This window comes from Hemitrygon akajei, chromosome 10 (genome assembly GCF_048418815.1).
Source record: "Hemitrygon akajei chromosome 10, sHemAka1.3, whole genome shotgun sequence".
Classification (NCBI taxonomy): Eukaryota; Metazoa; Chordata; class Chondrichthyes; order Myliobatiformes; family Dasyatidae; genus Hemitrygon; species Hemitrygon akajei.
In genome coordinates, this window is record NC_133133.1 from 134,888,363 (window position 1) to 134,912,819 (window position 24,457).

Genomic DNA, 24,457 nt, shown 5'->3' on the forward strand with positions numbered 1-24,457 from the left:
AAGAGACAAAGATCAATGTAGCACAGGCACAGATTTACTGGCCCAATAGGCACAGGCTCATCGGCCCAATGACGGATGGTGCTGGTGATGTTTTGCAGGCAGCTAACAAAACTACTAACTATTCTACTAAATTTACTTTACTTCTGGACTATGATTACTGCAATTTGCAGCCATTCCCTTTGGGAATTGTGCTTTTGAATTGCCTGAACATTCCGGTGTTTTTGCGGAATCCTGAAGCATTCGGCAAACTGGACTCTGAAGAATGCAGGTACAGCCACTGCGCCATTGCTGGAGCAGACTTTGGCTGGATTAAAACTTTGGGCCGATTGAAATTTTGGGCCCATTTGAAACCAGATTGAAGCAGCATGGCCCAAGCTGGACAGTGAAAAACGAACTGATGTTTAGCCAGTATAAATGTGCAGCCAGATTATAAAGATTAAGGCGACAAGGCTGCGTGCAAAGATGTACTGCTCACTACTCTGTGTCAACCAGGGTCCCTCATCTGACCCTGTCCTGTCTGCCTGCATTTGACCCTCTCATCTCACCCCTGCCGTCTGGAAGCTGGTGCAAAAGTCCTCCTGCCACCAGATTTGAGAGCAGTAGTTACCCTGCAGCCATCTCTACTCTCTTCAGCACTAAATGGACTCTGTGGCTGTGGACCCACTTTCAGAGTCTCTGCGGTTCATGTTCTGTGCGTTATTTGTTTACTTTTTTAAGTGTTAGATAGATAGATAGATACTTTATTCATCCCCATGGGGAAATTCAACTTTTTTTTCCAATGTCCCATACACTTGTTGTAGCAAAACTAATTACATACAATACTTAACTCAGTAAAAAATATGATATGCATCTAAATCACTATCTCAAAAAGCATTAATAATAGCTTTTAAAAAGTTCTTAAGTCCTGGCGGTTGAATTGTAAAGCCTAATGGCATTGGGGAGTATTGACCTCTTCATCCTGTCTGAGGAGCATTGCATCGACAGTAACCTGTCGCTGAAACTGCTTCTCTGTCTCTGGATGGTGCTATGTAGAGGATGTTCAGAGTTTTCCATAATTGACCGTAGCTTACTCAGCGCCCTTCGCTCAGCTACCGATGTTAAACTCTCCAGTACTTTGCCCACGACAGAGCCCGCCTTCCTTACCAGCTTATTAAGATGTGAGGCGTCCCTCTTCTTAATGCTTCCTCCCCAACACGCCACCACAAAGAAGAGGGCGCTCTCCACAACTGACCTATAGAACATCTTCAATATCTCACTACAGACATTGAATGACACCAACCTTCTAAGGAAGTACAGTCGACTCTGTGCCTTCCTGCACAAGGCATCTGTGTTGGCAGTCCAGTCTAGCTTCTCGTCTAACTGCACTCCCAGATACTTGTAGGTCTTAACCTGCTCCACACATTCTCCATTAATGATCACTGGCTCCATATGAGGCCTAGATCTCCTAAAGTCCACCACCATCTCCTTGGTCTTGGTGATATTGAGACGCAGGTAGTTTGAGTTGCACCATATCACAAAGTCCTGTATCAGTTTCCTATACTCCTCCTCCTGTCCATTCCTGACACACCCCACTCTGGAATACATTTCCACACCTGTCCTATTGCACTTGAACTGACAGTGCGAACAGGGCAGACAAGGCCAACAGGTCTAATGTGAAACCTGAACTGAGGTCACATTTTGCTCTCGTGGGCAATCTATGTTTGAGATGAACATTTTGGGGGAAGGTGAAAAGTGCTGAGGATAAGCAAGACCAGGATTCAGCTTTACTGGTGTCAATCAGAAACTACACCAGGGTCAAGGCAGACTGGGGTAAACCAGTCATTAATCTCATTGTAACTATTACCTTGACAACTTTGGTCCAAACTCCACCACAATCATTTCCCTTGTTCGCTCTACCATTACCACTCTCTGCAAGTTAAAACAGGATTTCACACCTTTTCAGTTCTGATGGGGAGTTTTTGACTGATGATGTCAGCTTGGTTTCTCTCCACATGGATACTGTCTGGCCTGCTCAGTGTTTCCACCATTCCCTGTTCTTGTTACTGGATGCTATCTTTTTTTTTGCCTCAGTTAGAGAAATCCATGCCGGAGTAGGGGCAACTTTCACACACCAGAAAATCTACAGTTGCTGGAAATCCAAGCAAAACACACAAAATGTTGGAGGAACTCAGCAGGCCCGGCAACATCAATGGAAAAAGAGTACAAAAGTACATCCTTTGAAATCTGCTCCTCATCCTTTTTCCTCCAGTCTTGATGAAGGGTCTCGGCCCAAAATGTCAACTGTACTTTTTTCCATAGATGCTGCTGAGTTCCTCCAGCATTTTGTTTAAGGGAAACTTTGCTGGGGTAAAGCACACTGGTGCAATATACATTTGGGGAAAATGTACTTAGGTAACCGATATTAGGATAAATCACATTGGGTTAAGATATGCTGGGATGAACCAATCTGGGGCAATCCATACTTGGATAAATTCTGCCAGGTTCAGTTTTGTTTTGACAACCCATGCCAATGTAAGCTACTCTGGGTGAACCATGCCAATGTAAATCCTGCTGGGAAAATTGCACTGGGGTAAATCATGTTGTGTTATTTCCATCCTGTTGTAAATTGTAAAATGACTCATTATGATCCTACATTTCATTGTCTATCTGCACTGAACTTTCTCTGTAGCTGCTACACTTTATTCTGCATTCTGTTACTGTTTGACCTTGTCCTACCTCAGTGCACTGTCGAATGGTTTGATCTGTATGGAAAGTATGCAAGTCAAGCTGAGTATCTCAGTACATGCGAGCAAAATCATAAACTAAATTGTGCATCTGGGTTGAATCTCCCCAGGGTAAATAATGCTGGAGTAAACGGTTTCAGGGTAAAACAGTTCTGAAATCAGAAGTAAGATAACATTACAGCAAGCTGCATTAGCTAGAGAAGACTAAATAAATAAACGCACCAGTGAAATCACTTGGGTAGCCTGGGATTTGTTTCATCATTTTTAAAAGCTGAAAATAGCCTCTGCACTAGGTGAACAGGATAGTGCAGGTGTTGCTGAGAGATGGAGTGTTCTCTATCAGCCAATGCAGAGGGACTAATGTAGTTCTGGTCCTGATCCATCACAGACAATAGGAAGGTCCCTTCTAGCTCCCTTCACTCTGTTCCTTTCCCTGTAGATCACTGTTAATAGTTTGAAGAGCTATTGCCTCAAGCAGCTGGGTAGTTAAATGAGAGGGAACATGCTTTTTCTTCAGAGAGAAGAGTTTTTTAATGAAACAAAATGCTCTTAGGGCTAAAGGTGCACTGTTCGAAATGACGGTAGAGCCAGGACATAAGGAAAGAGTTTGGCACTGGGGTTATCACATAGGAGTGTGACAATAACCTGACGGCCTTCTTGTGAGCTCATTGGTTCATTTGTAGGCTGAATAATGCAGATACAGTGAAACATGGAAAGTGATTTTAAATCCAAGAGAATAAATTCAACGCTGCTCTCTGTTTAAGTGGCAAAAGTAGGCTTGGCCTGGGCAAAGGGGCAGAGTGTCCCAGAATAATATTCTCTGTGTCATCCTGCAAGTGCGTTTGGGATGGTTTTTTCTGAAGTGCTCCAATAAGATACATTTACACAAAATATGTTTTCGTTTTTTTAAGCTTGATCAAAAAGATCTTATACTGATAGGTCTTCTTCTTAGCCAAGTTTACCTCAGTAAATTGAGGAATATGTGAAACATGAAACTGTGGTTCAGTTTCTTTTTGCCCCAGACCTCTGGTGTCCATCTCAACACGTACATTGCTTTCGAAGTTGGATTACTATACAAACTGGCTTTCAGTAACTCTTTTTCTCACTCCCCTCATTTCTTTCCTCCCTACCCATCTCTCCATCCCTTCCCCTTCCCGTCCTTCTCTCCTCCCTTCCTGTTTCTTCTCCCCTTGTCTTACTCTCCTTCCTTTCTGTCTTCACCATCTTGCTTCTTCACCCCCCTTCCTTGTCTTTCCTTCCCCTTCATTGCCTTCCTCCGTCTCTTCCTTCAGCCCAATCCCTCAGATCCAGTGGCGGAAGGTGGGGGGCAGCCTGCCCAGCAGTGCTGAGCTGCTCAATTCCAACACTGTTCTGAGGCTGTCAAACATCCAGCCTGAGGACGAGGGCTCCTACGAGTGTGAAGCCACAAACTCCAAAGGGAAAGACCGTGTTGAAGGCTGGCTGTCCGTGCATGGTAAGAGAGCACATCCACCAACGTTCACTAGGCGGGTTCGGGAGTTTGCTGTACTCTGCTGCCTCTGCTCTAGTCCTCTGAGGACACAGAACGTCTTACTGCAGGCAGGAAATTGAACCTTGGAGAGCATTCAGAAGGGATTGGCTGGATTAGTTCAATCACAGGGGAAAATGGAGTGCATCAAAGTTTGAGAAAAGTCTTTGAGGTCTTTTCATAAGATAAATGTCAACCCATTCCACTAGAAGGTGAGGTGGGATACTTTTAAGAGACAAAAACTTACATTGTTGAGAAGAGAACCCAAAACATGAGGTGGGTTGCTAAGGCGAATATTAGTCCTTACTGGATAAGACTGGGGAATTAATAAAGGCAAATAATAAAATGGCAGTGACTTTGAATAAATATGCAAAAGGAGTAGCAAATCCAGACAAATGGGAGGATGGAACTTAAAGCAAGTTGAGGGTGTATGGTAAATAAATGGCACTAAAGGCTGACTGAATCTTGGAGAAAGTGGCTGCAGAGGTCTGTTCCAAAACTCCCTAGATTCTGGAAAGGCTCTGATGGGTTAGAACACCACAAATATAACAAGGGAAAATGACAAGAATATCAAGCAAAGTAACACATTAAAAGGGGAATCAGTCAGGCTTGATAAACATAGAGTTATTTTTTGGTTGTAGGGAGCAGGATGGGTCAGGGAGAACAAGTAGGTGTAATATATTTGGATTTCTGCAAAACAATTTGTGAACTGTCACTGCAGAAAGCGAGAGCTCGAAGCATTGGTGATACTACATTAGCACATGTAAAGGACTGGTTTACTAGCAAAAAAGGAGACCTAGAATAAATGGATCATTTTCAGGATGGTAAACTGTAATTAGTGAGGTACCAGAACTATCAGTGTCTATGCCTCAAATATTTACAGTCTAGGTGAGTTAGGTGAAGGAACCAAGTTTACAGTGATTAAGTGTGTTGACAAAAAACAGGTGGGCCAGCATGGTATGAGGAAAATAAATTCTACAAGGATGTAGATAGATTAAGCATGTGGGCAGAAGTTTTGCAGATGATCTATGGTATGAGGAAATGTGACCTTATCTGATCTGTTAGGAAGATTAAGTAAACAAACTATTTCTGAATGGATTTAGACAACAGAACACTGTCTTGTTACAACTGTATAGGACATTGGTGAGACCACACCTCCATTACTGTGTTGTAGTTCCAATAAGAGCCAATCTGTTGAAGGTTCACTTGTTGGTTCCTGAGATGAAGGGTTGCCAAAGATCCATCAAGTTGGAATATATACGAGCAAGAGGTGAACTTACTCAAGCATTCTGAGGGGGATTAACAAGGTAGAGGCTGAGAAAATGTAACTTGCGGCACAATTTCGGAACAAGGCCGCTCCATTTAAGTCAGAAGTGAGAAGGGATTAATTTTCTCATTTGTTATTGGAGTGCAAAATTGTTATTAGTGCCATCCTTTGAATAAGACTCTAAAGAAATGGGTCCCCTGTCAGAATTAGACATTTGACAAGTCTTTGCACAGAATTATTGACTAATTCTGTTAGCTCTGACTGAATGATTATATTTACTGTTAGAGGAAACAATGCCATGAATGTTCTCAGTTTTCCTGATTTATTATCTGAGCGGAAATGATCAAGCTTTGTATTTCTGATAGAGAAGCATGTTCTCTCAGTTAAAATCCCTTGATATGGATGGAGCAGAAATGGAATTGGTATTTCAGTGATGACTATTTCAGATCTGCAGCATCTCCTATGTTTCTTGACTCTACCCCTTGTGCTGTTGAGGGTGGTGACTCCTGTACAGTTGAACGTTCAGGATGAAAATGTACATATGGTGCTTGTCATTGTCTTTCTTGCTGCAGTTTTGCATTATCCTTTCATGTTCATTCTAAGAAAAAGCGTTCGTTTAGATTTTCTAAACAGCTCTGAAAATCTAAAGCTTTTATAATTAAACCCCACTGACTTTTTTTCATTTCTCATTTTCACCCCTGTTGGGTGTCTTCCAGCCAGCTGGAGCAGATAGATTTTCTTTCAACAACACACAGCAAACCTCTTTTTCAAGTCTTGTGCAATGACCTAAATAGAGAAGAAAGCCACACTAATTTATTTTACAGGACTTGGCTCTTGAAACAAACTGGCTAAGGAAATGCCTGAGCTTTATGACAGGTTTAGTTTTTATTAAACTCTAGATGACCATAATCTTCTTCTTACAGGCCTGAACACTTCTGACTTATCAAGATGTACAATATTTGAAATTATTTGTTATACTGAGCTCCCTGCAACCAGAGATTATGCTCACTACTACTGCCAGTTGCATTTATCAAATCTCTTGAACCAAATGTTACCAACATCAAGGAAATCAAAAAACACATCAGATCTGAAACAATAATCACTGAAATGTCAATCCCATTTCTCCACCTTAATTCTATCAAAGGACCTTTGACTGAATTAAGGTCCTGATGAAGGGTCTCAGCCCGAAATATTGCTGTACTCCTTTGCATAGATACTGCCTGGCCTGCTGAGTTCCTGCAGCATTTTGTGTGTGTTGTTTGGATTTCCAGCATCTGCAGATTTTCTCTTGTTTGTGATTGAACTCTATCAAAGGATTTTGGCTGAGAGAACATACTTCTCTATCAGAAATACAAAGCTTGATCATTTCCGCTCAGATAATAAATCAGGAAAACTGATGACATTTATGGCGTTGTTTCCTCTAACAGTAAATTATAATCATTTAGTCAGCCAATAAAGGATGTCAATAATCATGTGCAAAGAATTTTTACATGCCCAATTCTGACAGATGGCTGTGGACTAAAGTATGGTTATATTGTTCGGTCCACAAACAACCCTGAGGCAGTGGACAGCAACTGTAGAGGGAACAGCCCTGCCCCAGAAGAAGTTCTGTGACATCAAACACATAGATGTGAAGTAGATTCTGCCCTTTTATTTTCTAGTCTGATGAAGGGCCTCAGGCTAAAATGGCAACTTTTATTCCCTTCCATAGATGCTACCTGACCAGCTGAGTTACTCCAGCATTTTGTGTGTGTTGCTGCAGAAGATGTCCTCATCTTGACATTTTCTGGCATCACTCTTTAGAGCTGCCAAGCTGAACTTCAGATGCAGTTCCGTTTCACTCCCATCACCATTAGGTCACAATTTGTCGAGGGGGAGATAGGGAGATAGTCCCTGTTGACTGTCTCAGCTGGTGCAAGACTCCTTTATAACCTCCCTAAAGACCAACATTAGTATCTCTCTCGAGTAGCCTTTGGCAGCTTCTATAGAGAGTCCAATGTCCTGGCTTCAGTCTGTCCACCAAAACATAGCAGCCCCTCTGTGTCTTTGAAGTCAAGGCATTCTTCCTCACTGTGGTCCTGCAATTGCTCTTTATGACCATGAGCCCTTAAATCTGCTCATAAAGTGTATCTCAAGATACTATGACAGGTTTACTTTCAAGAAGCAATATTTTTTTCATCCCTTCAAGCTACATTGCCCAGCATCCCCTGTCAACCTCTGATTAACCCTAATCTAATCACGGGACAATTTACAATGACCAGTTAACCTACTAACTGGTACATCATTAGAGTGTGGGTGGAAATCAGAGCACCCGGAGAAAACCCATGCATCTCATGGGGAGGACATGCAGACTTCTTCCAGAGGGTGCTGGGATTGAACTCTGAACTCCATGGCCTTGAACTGTAGTGTCGTGCTAACCGCTAAGCTACCATGGAACCTATATATGCAATAATATAATAAAGTATATTCTTTCTTGCTGTTTTTAAAGTTGCCTTGTGCTTCTTTCTTCTTCACTGCAATGTTCATGTTGCTGCCGTCTATGTACAAAGGGAATCGATTTCCATGAATCTGAGGGGTTTAAAAACTTTTTATTCTAATTTTAAATATACTGATTAGATTCCTCATGGTCAACAGATGCTGAAATTCAAACATTGCAATGTCTTTAGAACTTGCATTCCAGAACCTGATGAGTTTAAAACTCTCCCTAGACCTACTTCACTCCACCCCACCCGAAGTAATATTTTGGCCTTGGATTTCATTCTGAGTGATAAATTACTGAAGTACTTGTGTGCCACAACATTGTCTTTCCAGTCACGTTTGATCTGGTGCAAAGTCAACCTCTTTATATCCCATTTATACACTTCTGGGAATGTGGTCAGTTCTGTGAGTGTTTGTTAAGGAGCTTTAATTGAACCAGTGAGGTCTTCCATTCAACAGCTGATCAAGTGCATTGCAGAGCAGTGAAGGGATTAGAACTTGAACTCCAATCAGTGTCAGGGAACATAGAGGCTACAATCAGACCATATTCTTACACATAATCCTTGGCAGAGCACAGAAACATTATTGGCACAAGTACAACTCTGGGAGAGAATTGTGATTTTCATGCATTTTATGTTGGGAGGCTGATAGAGGAATTCAGACCCCAGGAAGCTGTTTAGCTGATTAACAGAGAACACTGCAAAGGCCCTCGGCCCACTATGTAGTGTTATCTACTCTAAGATCAATCTAATCCTTCTCTCCTGCACTGCCTTCCATTTTTCTATCATCCATGTGCCTATCTTAAGAGTTTCAGAAATTCCCTACCACCACCACTGGCAGGGCGTTCCACACACACATTACTGTCTGTGTAAAAGACTTACCTCTGACATTCCCCCAATACTTTCCTTCAGTCATCTTAAAATGATGATCCCTGGTATTAGCCATTTCCACCCTGGCAAAAGTCTCTGGCTATCTACTCGATCTATGTCTCTTTATCATCTTGTTCACCTCTGTCGTCGCCTCTTATCCTCCTTTGCACCAAAGAGAAAGTTATTACCAATCGGCCTTCAGTATTCATGATCATAGCAACTTGATCTATGAAACAAAACCTCTCATCTTCCTCTCCCTTTTCACCTACCAGCACCACATACGCATGTTTCCTTTCTCTTATTAGATTAAATCTGTGTCCTCCTTGCTGCTGATGGATCAATTTGCCAGTGGAACACTTTGCAGATGACATGAAGCTTGGTAGGACTGTGGAGTTTTTTGGCAGTATGGCTTATGAGTAGATACAGAGAGCATGAGTGGTTAAGTGAATGGCCGATAGAAAGGTGTGTGTTTACCTCACTGGAAGAAGAGTACTATTAGGTAGTAAGTGATGCCTGGATTGCTGTTCAGTAAGATCATAGCTCAACTTCTATCACACCTCCTCTCATCTGCTCAACCCCCTATCTCTTGATTACCTTACTTTCTATTGTTCTCAGTTCTAAGTATCTTCAGCATAGAACCATCCTTGTGGGTGTGTAGTGAATTACAAAGATTCATCAGCTTCTGAGTGAAGAACTTTTTTCTACGTCAGTATTGAGAGGCTATTTTAATAGTCGGACTCCTGGTTCTGGACCAGTTCTCTCACCCTGCCACATTGAGCTCTTAAGAAGCTCAATTTTTAATGAGATCACCTCTCAGTTGTCTGTCACTTTCTTTCCTAATTGCTTGTTACTTAGTTTACTTCAAGTGATTTGGGTACAAGTCAACCCAGATGCCTTTGAAAATGAACACCTTCTCTCAAGTTTTAAGCAAAATGTACCACTTTTCAATTCTCCCTTTGACTCTTTTCCCCTTTAGTAGTCGCTACAGGTTTTCAAAATTTTCTGTACTTGAGTGTTCTGCTCTTTTCATTCTTGTTGCTCAAACAAAGAGCCAAGCAAAATGAATCAGTGTAAAATCTGAAATAAAAATCCACAACCTCCAGTGATCCTCAGCAGGTGAGGCAGTATCTGTGGAAAGAGAATTTCAGGCCATGAGAAGGATTGGTGATTTGGTGACTTGTGAGAAAAATTAACCAGAGAAAGGAACAGGACTGGAGGAGAAAAGACAATGTGGCAAGATCTGTTACCTCATGGCAAGCATGTGATTAAATAATATTAGCGATGATGGTGTGAAGAGGGAAGTGTGGTGTTCATCATAACAAGAAGAGTGCCTCATAGAGAGCCTAAAGTCCAAGTGGAATAAAAGATAATACATATAGCAACAGTAGCCTGCTTCCAGTTCATTTTAGCAATTAGTGGGCAAGGATGATAATAACAATATCACTGGTCCATCATCTAACCTGAGACTTCTCCTGCTTTTCAGCTCATCCTTACTGGATCCATCCCATCAATGACACCATCGAAGACATTGAGGGTGAGCTGATCTGGCCCTGTGAAGCAGGAGGGAAGCCCCAGCCCACTTACAGATGGTTCCGAAATGGAGAAGTAATATATGGGGTAGGAAGCTGTGCCTGCAGTGAGGTTCATCATTTCCATTGTTGCTGCCATGTGCCCGCTTGTACACGGCATAAAGATGAGAAGTGCACGTCTCTTTGGAAATTTTGTGTGGACCGTTGATTGGAAGTGTTATGTTTCTGTCTTTGTACCAAGCACCTTCTTCAATCTGAAGAGCATCCCAGTCCCTTGATTAACAGTTTCAAGTTTATTTTTATGCAATTACAAATGTGTGCCTCTTTCTTTCTCAGGTCCTCGATGTAAAAGTGACTTTCCTTCAGTGTGTTGCTATGAATCATGTAAAGCTCTGCAAGTTTTGATGGTCCTTTATTTCTGCAGCTGGTGTGACAGGTTAAGATGTGAAAAGATGACAGGAAGCTGACGTGGCATATACAGGCTGGCACTGATGATTGGTTGGACTGAGATTTACAAAGAATGTAATCCTATGCTTAACTGTACCTAGGGCCGATACCGGATAAACAGAGGGGAACTGCGAATTTCAAAACTGACTCTGGGAGACGCTGGAATGTATCAATGCCAGGCAGAGAACAAGCATGGATCCTTGTATTCCAATGCAGAGCTCAAGGTTTTGGGTTGGTATTCATCACAAAGTACGGCAGAATGTTTAGTTAAAAAGAAAATCACTGGTTCTAAGTTCTGCTAAAGACTTTAAAATCTCAGCTTAGATCTCAGCTGGAACACACTGATCAGTTTTGGGAATGGATCAAGACCATGCAGAGATTGCAGAGAAGATGGAAAGTACCCAGGGATTTTGGGACTTCAGTACTGCAGAGCGAAGAAGCTGGAGTTAATAATTACTGATATTTAGAGAGTAAACGATGTGCAGGAATAAGTTTATTGCTGACCGAATGACACAGAGTTAAGATAATTCATAGCCAAACCAGAGGGAAATATAAGGAATTTGAGTTCATCTGGCTTGAATGGATAGTAGAGTCAGATTTAGTTGTAAATTTTAGAGGATTTTTAAACTATGGTTTCTGTTTTTCCAGGAAGGAGGAAGGGGGAGACTAATTGATGCATTTTTAAGAGAGATGTTCCAAGGCTGAAGAGCATATGGGCTCTCAGCAGTATGATTCTGTTTAAGGTTTTTAGCATAACATGGATAAGCTAGTGTAGATAAGGAATTCAATAGGTACATTTACAAATGTCAGAGAAATGTATACAATAGACATCTTGAAATTCTTTTTCTTCCGTGGTGTCATCCATGGTGTAATAGAATGTCTGTGTGAAGTTGAGGGGTTGAATGTCCATTCAGAATAGCATAGTTCCAATCTAAACTTTCTCATCTCCTTTTCTTTCATTGTCTGTGATTTAACACAAATAAAATGGAATTATGTTGTTTGGAGGGAAGGAAAGGTTGGAGGCAGAAGTGAAAGGCTTCACGATTGTTTTGGTTTTCTGAACTTACTCTGTTTTCTTTTAGCTTTGGCACCAGACTTCAGGCTGAATCCAGTGAAGAAAAAGCTCTTAGGGGCCAGAGGAGGCAAAGCAATCATCGAGTGCAAACCCAAGGCTGCACCAAAGCCAACATTCGTTTGGAGCAAGGGCACGGAACTCCTCACGAATAACTCTAGGTCAGTAAATTGCAAATGCCTCCCAGCGGCGTAAACAATCTGTCAGCCATGACACTTCTTAAAACTATTCAACTTGGTGGCTTCTGATCTTGTAAATGCCTTTCAGCCAATGGTTCTATAAAATAGTGAATGAGGAACATGCAGCATTTTAAAATGCAGTGTAAAAGTCAAAGTTAATTTGAGAAGCTATGGCAAATCGATAATGTCATTATTTAGCTGCCATTTATTCACCCTGTTCACTGTCTAGTTCTAATTTCAACATAAAAGCTGACCAGGCAATGGTAATCCTGCAGAAGGGAATGACCCTTGACCTTATCATTACCATTTTGGACCTTGGTTTGTGCTATCTACTGACTAGCTTGCAACACATTATCATTGACTAGGAAGTTGATCACTCTCTGGATGGCATTATTCTAAGGACTGGACAGATCAAGGAGAGGATCAAATAAATTCAGATGCTGGAAATGTGCAGTGAAAATACAAAACAGTGGAAACACTCTGCAGGTCAGGTGTTGGTTATGGGGGAAAAAATCTGAGCTAACGTTTCAAGATTCTTTGTCATACTGGGTTCTGATTTGAAACTTCAAGTTTCTCTCTCCATTGATGCTGCTTGACCTGCTGAGTATTTCTAAAAGTTTCTGTTCTTAAATCCAGGAGAGTGGTGGAACACATGGGTCTGTGCTGGAAAAATGGTCAAGTCCACAAGACTGTGCTTGTGTTTCTGCTCTTTCACTTGTGGCACTAGACGGAGGTGAAAGGCGGATGGGGTACAGTCACTGCAGTCATTCTGAGGATATGAATGGACAATTTGAGAGCCAAATAAAACAGTTCTGCAATTGAGTGAAGCTCCTTGGAATGTGACTGGCAGGAAGAGGCAGGTCAATGGGCACTACGTCAGCTCAGAAGATAGGAAAACTGCACAGTATTTTGGCAGAAGGGATGGAAAGCAGAAGATGGCTGGACATGAGGAGTCAACAAATGACGAAAGTGATAATGGTCCTAGACAAGTAAAGGTGGAAGTAGAGAAACAAGAGAGAGTCTAAAGCGGGTGTGGATATGCATGTGTCAATTCCAGACCCTTCATTGGGAGTACACAGAGGCACCCAGCGTAAACGACTGAAGTAGCACATTCTTCTCTCATACAGATTGTTATGCATCTCCTGTCCTACACTGATTGCACTGGGAACTTCACAACACAGAAAGCTAGACTGAAATCAAGTCATCCTCAACCCCAAATAATGCTTAGGAGAAATCCTAAGTGTCATGGGCTTAAGTAGTCAAGTGGGGGGTGGGGGCAAAGGGAAGATATGGCAAAGAGACACAACCTCCTGTTACTCAGTAAGAAAAGGAGCTTCCTCTCACTGCTGCTGTCCTCCCCACCCCCAGTCACACAGTTTGATTGTGAAGAGCTGCTGCTGAATATTTTATATTTCTTTCTTCACTTCCTAACACAGAAGACAAGGAACTCTTGACTTGGGACCTTGTGCTTGAGCCTTAGGGTGACTCCAGTCAGCTGATTGACAGGGCAATCTTTTGCTCTTAGTAGCAAGAAAACCCCATCCCCTCATGATATATCAGCACTATGTGAGAGGCAGGCACTTTCTGATCTTATCATTGGAAAGCCTTTTTAATAGAATAGAAAATATTCTTTGAGATCACATTACTGGTACTTTGTCAAAATTGCTTTTACTTGGCCAACTACTGAAACAAGTCAACTGCAGTGCTCCCTTTTAGGGGCAGATACGACCTCTTGAACTTATTCTACACTCCCTCCTGGCCCTTCCTCTAACTTTCCATTTTGTTCATTCTGCCTCGCTGTCTTTCTCAATCTCTCTTACTCTTCACTCACACATTACCTCTATCTTCACTAATTCTTTCTCCATTTCCCCCACTGCCTTACCCCATTTCTCATTCTCTTTTTCTGTTTCTATTTTCTTATCTAAACCCCTGATCTTTCTCTCTCTCTCTCTCTACCATCACTTCTGCCTCATACCCCCCATCACTCCTTTTTCTGCTTTATTTTATCATGTATTTTTAGTATTTTTATCTCTCTACTTGTATCTCTATTTCTATCAGTCCTTCACTCTCTGTCTCATTTTCAACTGTGACTCACAAGATAGCACTCTTGGTTGCTGGTGGAAGTTCCAGTCATGTGTGAAGTTCCATATACGCTACATCTAGAGCCATAAATGCAGTGTGTGTGGATTTCAGCAAGGCATTTGACAAGGTACCCCATGCAAGGCTTATTGAGAAAGTAAGGAGGCATGGGATCCAAGGGAATATTGCTTTGTGGATTCAGAAATGGCTTGCCCACAGAAGGCAAAGAGTGGTTGTAGAGGGGTCATATACCACATGGAGGTCAGTGACCAGTGGTGTGCCTCAGGGATCTGTTCTGGCACCCCTACTCTTCGTGATTTTTATAAATGTCCTGGATGAAGAAATGGAGGGATGGGTTAGTAAAATTGCTGATGACACAAAGGTTGGAGGTCTGGAGGGCTGTCAGAGGTTACAGCGGGGCATTGATAGGATGCAAAACTGGGCTGAGAAGTGGCAGATGGAGTTCAAACCAGATAAGTGTGAGATGGTTCATTTTGGTAGGTCAAATATGATGACAGAATATAGTATTAATGGTAAGACTCTTGGCAGTGTGGAGGATCAGAGGGATCTTGGGGATTGAGTCCATAGGACACTCAAAGCTGCTGCACAGGTTGACTCTGTGGTTAAGAAAGTGTACAGTGCATTGGCCTTCATCAATCGTGGGATTGCGTTTAGGAGCTGAGAGGTAATGTTGCAGCTATATAGGACCTTGGTCAGACCCCACTTGGAGTACCGTGCTCAGTTCTGGTCGTCTCACTACAGGAAGGATGTGGAAACCATAGAAAGGGTGCAGAGGAGATTTACAAGGATGTTGCCTGGATTGGGGAGCATGCCTTATGAGAATAGGTTGAGTGAACTCGGCCTTTTCTCCTTAGTGTGATGGAGGATGAGGGATGACTTGATAGTCAGAGGCTTTTTCCCAGGTCTGAAAAGGCTAGCACAAGAGGGCACAGTTTTAAGGTGAATGGACGTAGGTACAGAGGAGATGTCAGGGGTAAATTTTTTATGCAGAGAGTGGTGAGTGCTTGGAATGGGCTGCCGGCGACGGTGCCGGAGGTGGATATGATAGGGTCTTTTAAGAGACTCCTGGACAGGTACATGGAGCTCAGAAAAATAGAGGGCTATGGGTAACCCTAGGTAATTTCTCAGGTAAGGACATGTTCGGCACAGCTTTGTGGGCTGAAGGGCCTGTATTGTGCTGTTGGTTTTCTGTGTTTCTGTGTTTCTATGTTTCATGAGGCCTGAACACAGATGTCTCCATTTCACTGTGTCTCAGTCTCTCTGTTTCTCTTCCTCACTCAGTCTCGAACTCAGTCTGTGTCTATCTGTCACACAGTCTCACTATCAACATGTCTGTCATAATTTGTCAGTCTAAATGTTCTGTCTCTCCCCTCCCAAACCTCCCGTTCTCTATTCCTCGACAATGTTTTTGTTAAATCAAGCATGAAGTTAAATCAGTTAATGAAGCAGCTGTAGCATTTTCTTCAAGGGCTGTTAACAGCTCTGATGAGGGAAAAAAGACGGCGCCTTAAAAGTCAATGACAATGCAATCAAAATCTCAGAATCAGAATCTCACTGGCATTTGGTATATCATGAAAGTTATTGTCTTTGCGGCAGCAATACAATGCAATACATAATAATAAAAAACTGTGAATATACATATGTATCAGATGGCAGAGGGGAAGAATCTGCTCCTGAATCAATGAGTATGTGCCTTCATGCCTTCAGGCTTCTCTACCTCCTCCCTGATGGTAGCCATAGGAACGAAATGACCTAGATAATGGGGGCCCTTTATGATGGTGTTGCCTTTTTGAGGCATTGTCCTTGAAGATGTCCTGGATTTTACGGAGCCTAGTGCTCATGATGAAGCTGACTAAGTTTATTTTAATCTTGTGCCGTAGCCCCCCAACCACCATACCAGACAGTAATGCAGCCAGTTAGAATGCTCTCCATGGTAAACTGTAGAAATTTGCAAGTGTCTTTGGTGAGATATCTAATCTCCTCAAACTTCTAATGAAATATAGCCGCTGTTGTGCCTTCTTTGTAGATGCATCAATATGTTGGGTCCCAGTTAAATCCTCAGAGATATTGACATCCAGGAACTTTCCATCAAGCATCATGTAGATTCTACAGATGCTGGAAATCCAGAGAAACACACACAAAATGCTAGAGGAACTCAGCAGGTCAGGTAGCATCTATGGAAAAATGAAGAGTTGGTGTTTTGAGGCAAGAGGCTTCATTAGGAAACATCATGTGTTAGCATCTGTGTATTCTCTCATGAAGTCCATGGCTTCAGATTCAACATGGGCCATCCCATTGGGTTGGACTTTTATGTGTCTGCCTTTGTTTATACATACACAGGAAATCAAAAACCCTTATCCCTCTGAAAACAAGCTAAGTATTATGAGTAAGTTTGATTTTAGTTGCTGCTCTCACCGGTTCCAGTGCATGGACCGATCTTCAGTGAAGACCTTTCATGGCACAGTGGGGCAGCAAATAGAGCTGCTGCCTCTCAGCTCCTGTGACCTGGGTTCAACCCTGACTTTCCACCCTGCCTTTGTGGAGTTTTCTTGTTCTCTTGGTGACCGTGGGGATTTCCTTCCACTTTCCAGAGATGTGAAAGTTGGTAGGTTAATCAGCTGCTGTAAATTGCCTCTAGTGTTTAGGTGATAGGCAGCATCTGTGGGGAGTAGAAGAGGATGAAATGTTATTAGTGTTGGTCCATTGACGTCGTTGTCGAGAATGGCAGCTTGTCACTAGCTACTCTGGAAAAACGCGTATTAAGTCCCATTAACCCGTCAAATATAATATTCTTTGAAAAATATTTGAACTGAAAAGAGGGACAAGAATGGGGAGAAGAAATGGAAATTAAAAAAGCAACGCTGCGGAACCTGCGTCTGAGAGGAGTGCAGCGAGCGGCTCTCTGACCCGACCGCATGCTAGCGAGGCGGCTGCCGGGCCTCGTTCAGACGAACCGGCGAATATTTTTGAAATCCTGAAAGAAATAATGGAGGTCCAGAAAGATATAAAGCAGCAGCTCCATGATATTAAGGCAGAGCTCGCCAGCATTAATCAAAAAATAGCGGTGGCAGAGACTCGCATTGAGAAGGTGGAAGATCGCGTTCAAAATGTGGAACGGATACTGAGCAAGACAATAAAAATAATACATCACCAAGAAGGTAAACTGCTTGACCTGGAGGGAAGATCACGGCGGAAAAATATCAGAATCTACAACGTTCCTGAAGGAGCGGAGGGCCCGTCTATGACAGAGTTTGTCGGAAAGTTACTGCGGGATGCGTTGGATCTTCCCCCGTATATGGAGCTGGAAGTCGAAAGAGCGCACTGCGCTCGTTCCAAAACCTACCCAGGATGGAAAACCATGCTCAATTATAATTAAATTCCTTCGGTACAGCACCAAGGTGGAGATTCTACGAAGGGCCTGGGGTAAGAAGAGAGTGTTTTTAGAGGATAAATTAATATATTTCGACTAAGATTACCCCCCCCCGGCGCGGTCTTCCAGAAACGCAAAGAATACTCCGAAGTAAAGCAAGTATTAAAGCAAAATAAGATTAACTCCGTACCCTGCTAAACTTAGAGTGTTTTATGACAACGGGACGCAATTGTACCAGACAGTGGAAGAGGCGACTACAGACATGAAGGCCAGAGAGTTGCCCGTCAACATGACCAAAACAAAAGAAAGCCTGGCTGAGGAATTGTCCCGCTCGGCTTGGGAAATAGTGTGAGAAACGAGAAGGCAGGAGACGGGAAGAGGCCGAGAGAAACATATCAGGAAGAGACCGGGAGTTTCCCAAAGACAGTCCTCACCCCCTTCCGAAGAGCCATAAGGTTTGGCTAACTTTAAAAATGTTGAGAAGCTAAACAGAAGCAAAAATACACGGCGATATACCTATCTCGAGAAATACTTATTATAATGTGGATTTTATATTACTTAGTTGTTATTCTTCATTCGCTCACTTACTCCTTTTTCCCCACCAAAATGAGAATATATATATGTGTGTGCATATATGTGTATGTGTGCAATGTGTGTGTGTGTGTGTGTGTGTATGTATGTATATATATGTGTGTGTATATATGTATGCATATAAATATATTTGTGTGTGTGTATGTGACTTTTATGAATACTGCAATGGGGGCCCTCAACTCACAAATAAGAGGGGTTATCCCCCACAGCTAGACATTTCCTCTAGCTCAACGCAGAGTCATTTACTAGAGACCTCAGCCTTGGAATCACCCGTCCATTGCCATTTTTGTTAATATTTGAGTTTCTTGGTTCTTATTTGTTCAGGGAGTAGTTCGATTAAGTTTTATTCTAATTTCAATGATACACTGACAGATAAATACAGATGGCTTAGGACAAGGTAAAATTCATTTCTTTTAATGTAAATGGGCTATTAAATCCAATCAAATGTAAGAGAATTTTATCCAAAATGAAAAAAAGAACAAGCCCATGTAGTATATTTACAGGAAACTCATTTAAGTGATAATGAGCATAAAAAACTAAAGAGAATGGGCTTCACTAATCTGTTTTTCTCCTCATATAAATCAGGACATTGGAGAGGAGTTGCTATTCTTATCTCAAGTAAGCTAAATTTTGAAAAAATATTCGAAATGGGAGATAAAGAAGGCAGATATATTCTGGTAAGGGGGAATATAGATGGCAATTCAGTTACTCTATTGAATATATATGCACCCCCGGGAAGTGATATTGGTTTCTTTCAGAAAATTACTGATATTATGGTAATGGAAACAGAAGGTCTCCTGATATGTGGAGGAGACTTAAATTTACAATTACAACCAAACTTAGACTCTTCCAATAGAAAAACCTATGAAACAAAATCTTTACATAAGAAAGTTAATACACTTTTTGAGGATGTTGGTTTAATTGATATATGGAGGGACCTTTTCCCTGACAGAAGGGATTACACTCATTATTCTGCTCCACGTTCTGTATATACAAGAATAGACTATTTCATAACGTTTGGAAAAGACAAAGACAAAATAAAGACCTGAGGAATTGGGACAATAGATGTAAGTGACCATGCACCTATATATTTATCTGTTGATTTTGACCTACAACCAAAGAATACTATTTGGAAACTAAATTCAAGTCTACTCAATGATCCGTACTTTAAGGAACAAATTAAAAAAGAAATTGGTCTCTACTTAGAATTTAATGATAATGGAGAGGTTTCACCTCCCATCTTATGGGATACTCTGAAGGCGGTCTTAAGAGGGAAAATTATAGTGATATCTTCATATAAGAAAAAAATAAGGAATAAAACATTAGAGGAATTACAAAATAGGCTGAAGGAACTATAGAAAAAACACAAATTGAATTTGGCACAGGATACATTAGGGGAAATTAAAAGAATTAGGAATGAAATAAATAATTTGGCTATGCAAGAAATCAGGAAAAACTTAATGTTTCTGAAACAGAGACATTATGAAAGTGGATTGAAATCTATGAAAATACTGGCGTGGAAAGTGGAAAAAAAAAGCAGAAAATACAATTCATAGAATTAGGGACCCAAGAACGAAAATGATAAAAAATAAGCTAAGTGAAATTCAAGAACCTTTTGAAGTGTTTTACAAAACGCTATATTCCAAAGTTCCAGGGGGAAGCATAACCCAGATTGACACCTTCTTGAATTCTCTAGAGTTACCCACTTTAAGCGAAGAACAAAATAGAAGGATGACTGCTGACATAACTGAAGTTGAATTAAAAGCTGCAATTAATAGGCTTAAATTAAGCAAGTCACCAGGATCAGATGGGTATACGGTAGAGTGGTACAAAGAATTTAAAAATGAGTTAATTCCTGTTTTACTCCCCACACTGAACTGGGCTCTAAAAAAGGCACAAATGCCACCCAGTTGGAAGGAAGCGATAATCTCAGCTATACTGAAAGAAGGCAAGGATAAAATGGAATGTGGGTCATTTAGACCAATATCCGTTCTTAATGTAGATGATAGGTTATTTACCTCCATTATGGCCGAACGATTAGAGGAGTTTCTACCCATACTGATACATAATGATCAGACAGGTTTTATACGACAACGCCAGACTCAAGACAATATACGAAGGACACTTCACATTATGGATCATATACAAAAAAATAAAATCGAAGCAATAGTGATAAGCGTGAATGCTGAAAAAGCATTTGATTCGGTAAATTGGAATTTTCTTTACAGAGTTTTACATAGATTTGGTTTCCAAGACACAATTATTAAAACTATGCAGACACTATATGATTATCCTACTGCTAGGATTAAAATCAATGGATATTTATCAAATAGTCTTTCCCTAGAATGGGGCTCGAGACAGGGTTGTGCATGGTCACCACTACTCATCGCGTTATATCTGGAACCATTAGCTCAATACATCAGACAAAATAAAGACATCAGGGGAATTACTATTAAAGGGACAGAGTATAAATTGGCTTGTTATGTGGATGACATTTTGATCTATCTAGGGCAACCAACATACTCTTTACCTGGATTGATGCAATCCTTTGAACAATATGGTCAATTATCAGGATACAAGATCAACACAGATAAAACCCAATTACTTTCATATTACTATAGCCCAGCAAGAGAAATTGAAAGTCGATACCCCTGGGCATGGCACACAGGGTCTTTCAAATATTTGGGCATCATTATGCAAAAGATTTGGCAAAATTATCAGAATGTAATTATCAACTTTTATATAAAAAAATTAAGGAAGATGTGGCAAGATGGAGCCTGATTCCTTTTTTCAGTCTCAGTTCAAGGATTGAGTCTATTAAAATGAATATACTGCCCAGACTGTTATATCTCTTTCCAACCCTACCAATAGAGATTAATCAAAATCAATTCAATGAATGGAACAAGATGCTATCAAGGGTAAAAGGCCTAGAGTTCATCTCAAAACTTTGCAATTAGTAAAAGAAAAGGGGGGATGGGGTTTGCCTTCTCTTAGAGATTATTATTTTGCAGCACAGTTGAGAGCTGTGATATGTTGGTGCAACCCATCATATGACGCTCAATGGAAGAACATTGAGGAGCGGGTGCTTCCCATCCCCATACAAGCAATTTTGGCTGATACCAACCTGCAAAGGTACATAAAAACTATTGATAACCCATGGGTGAAATTGACTCTTAAAATATGGAAAACTACTATAAAAGAATATAATATTTAATAGAGGGAGAGGGAGATATAATAGAGGGAGATATTGCAATTCTTAAATGGTGTGCATATGACTCTGATTTGACACCAAATAAATTGGATGCTAGATTTGAGGACTGGACAGCTAAAGGAATAACAGTTCTTTGCAACATAATGAAAGAAGGAACACTGTTCAGTTTTGAAATGCTTAAAGAGAAACACTTATTAGAAAAACAAGATGTTTATCGGTATTTACAGATGTGACAATATGTTAATAAGATGCTTAAAAATGTAACCAAGGCAAATACATGCTTGATAGAGCTCTTTAGAAAAGCATATAATTCAGATAATGGTAGTAGAATCATGTATAAGCATGTATAAGGGGTTGTCAAATCTTAAAACACATTTGACTTCATACATTAAAGCAAAATGGGAGAAGGAAGGAGGAATAATTATATCTGAGGAAGAATGGACAACAATATGGAGATATCAATGAAAGTGTACCAATTCATGGAAATGGAGGGAGTTTGGATGGAAAAACTTGATAAGATATTTTATTACACCCTCTCAGAAATCCCATTATGATGGTAACCTCCCTGTTTGCTGGAGAAATTGTGGAAATCAAAATGCAAATCATTATCATATTTTTTGGGACTGCCCTGTTATCAAAAGCTATTGGAGGGGGATACACAATGCCCTACAAGACATCTTTAAATGTGAAATACCCTTAGAGAGTAAGACCATATATTTTGGATATATACCTCAAGAATGGTTGAAAAAAGATAAATATTTAATGAATATACTGTTGGTGGCTGGTAAAAAGACTCTTACTAGGAAATGGTTGTCACAAGAGAGCCCACCTTTAAATGCATGGATGGAAATTACAATGCACATTTACAAAATGGAGAAGATAACAGCATCTGTTAATCATAAGCTGGAACAATTTGATTCATACTGGGAAAAATGGTTTAACTACATAATGCCTCATAGGCCTGATTTTATTCTCACAAATCAATGAATCTGTTGTTAAAAAAAATCACTCCCTACTTGTACATAGTTCTTTCCTTTTGCTTGTTTTTTCTTTCCGCTCTTTTCTATAAGTGTATACCCCAGATAAACACTTTGTGGAGACTTTGGTGTATATATATGTACAATGTCTGAAATACATCTTATGGAAATGTTTGTTTGAAGAACTTCAATTAAAAAAAAATTACAAAAAAAATTTTATTAGTGTTGATGGTCAGTGTTAACTGGAAGGGCTGAAGAGCCTGCTTGACTCTGATGAATAATGACTGCACTGCTCGGTCAGCTGCAGGAGATGCATTAACCACCACAAACTCAGCTGTTACAATCCATGCTTATTATGGGTTCATGATGCCAGGTCACCCCTACGTGCTTCATTCCATTCTGTTGTTGACCTTTCTATAGACTCTGCTTAGGTTGCCGTAGGAGGCTTCGTAAGGTCCTGTCTTAGGGGCTCTGTGGTACAGGGGTCATCATTCGGGAGTCACTGGTCAGAAGGCTGTACTGCTCACAAAGGCAGTGGCTGGTACACATCAGTTCATGGGCACAGTTGGCAAGTACAGAATTCCCTTTTGTCTTTGCACACTGGTAATTGCTTTATTATTGTCACATATACTGAAATCAGGTGAAAATGCCATACATAAGTACAGCGAGGTTATACAAAACCTCAGGAGGCTGTAGAGGTACACTCAGGTTGTACAGAAGGGGGACAAATTACACTCCAGAGTTTTGTGTTACTGTTACAGAAAAAGTGAAGTGCAGGTAGACAAATAACGTACAAGGACTGTGAAGTACAAGGGCTGTGATGGTTTACCAAACTGGTTTCTCAAAGATGATGGCGTTCTGCATTCAGGAAGAAGGTGGGATGGAAGGATGAGATTTTGTAGGCAGTTAAAGGGGCGTAGCACCATTAATTAAAAAGACATCATGCATCCCAGCACGTGCAGTTTATATTCATGTCCAAAAATGAAGACATGAAAGTGGTCTGTATACGGATTGGTCCCATCTATTGAGTCAAGTTCATTTGTTCTTGAATAAATTATTTTCCCTAAGCTGCCTACATTCCCAAGGTGAAAGGATTTAAATGACATGAGGGAATCTGGTGATAGAGTCCAGATACAATTGTGTCAGAGGACCATAAAATTCGATACGGCTAATTTTGTTTCTCATCATAAAGTACAGTGCATTTCTAGCTATTTACCACATTTCCTACCCTTCCCACAGGATATCTATTTGGCCCAATGGCACTCTGGAGATTCGAGATGTCACCAGGAGTGATGAGGGGAGCTATACTTGCTTTGTAGAGAACAACAGAGGAAAAGCAAACAGCACCGGCACTCTTTCAGTCACAGGTAGGAGGCAAGAACTTGGTGGTGCAACTTTATGGACTTCAAGCTCAATATTTAAGAACGTAACTATCTGTTAAAAAGGCAGTCTTGCAGTGAAAATCTTTGCATGAAAAATCTGTAATTCCTATATATAATAAATATGCAACATTATTGACAGGTTCTGCTGGAACTAGTTGCCAGCTGAAGGAGTAGGTTATCACAAGGTTGGTTCCTGAGACATTGTGCCAATCTGCTGCTCTGTGATGTCTTATTCCAACACAGAACCAAACTGGAAGACAGTAATCTTAAAACTCATAGAGATTAGGGTCCATAAACCATATACCATTGCAGGGTTTGAAGGGAACTGTGGGCTGAGGCATGCATGTTTGTATTGATATTCCAAACTCAAGACTAGGAATTAAAACAATGGCGAAGAAGTTGTTCCACACTTCTTGTTCTGATATTAACGTATTATTGTACATCATCCTGACTCTGTGAAAGTAACAAGAACTGTGAAAACCTTGTCTGCAAGGTTCACTGTTCCTTGTGTACAGCTGCCCTCAGATTGACTTTGTTGATGTTTCCTACTGATGTGTTTGAAGTTCTTGTAGCTGCTGGTGTGTAACCCAGCAGGTGCAATCTGTGCAGCTAGTTCTTAAAGAGAGAAACCAGATTACACTCTTCTGGCTTTAGGGGAGTGTTGCTACAGAATGAATGGATATTGCAGCAATGGGAGAGAAAGTAGGAGGGTGTTCCCAGAGGTTAGTGGGACTGGACAGACTTGGAAAGACTGT

General features: G+C 40.9%; 1 protein-coding gene across 5 annotated transcripts in view; it reads left to right on the top strand.

Annotated features, from left to right (window-relative positions):
- LOC140734701 (contactin-1-like) overlaps positions 1 to 24,457 on the top strand; it is a 715,399-nt gene that overhangs the window by 352,717 nt on the left and 338,225 nt on the right. For all 5 annotated transcript variants that reach the window (XM_073059025.1, XM_073059024.1, XM_073059023.1 and 2 more), the window contains 5 exons: positions 4,016 to 4,197; positions 10,328 to 10,461; positions 10,922 to 11,051; positions 11,903 to 12,053; positions 23,560 to 23,687. In XM_073059025.1, the coding sequence (XP_072915126.1) occupies positions 4,016 to 4,197; positions 10,328 to 10,461; positions 10,922 to 11,051; positions 11,903 to 12,053; positions 23,560 to 23,687 (725 nt within the window). The remainder of the gene's footprint in view (positions 1 to 4,015; positions 4,198 to 10,327; positions 10,462 to 10,921; positions 11,052 to 11,902; positions 12,054 to 23,559; positions 23,688 to 24,457) is intronic.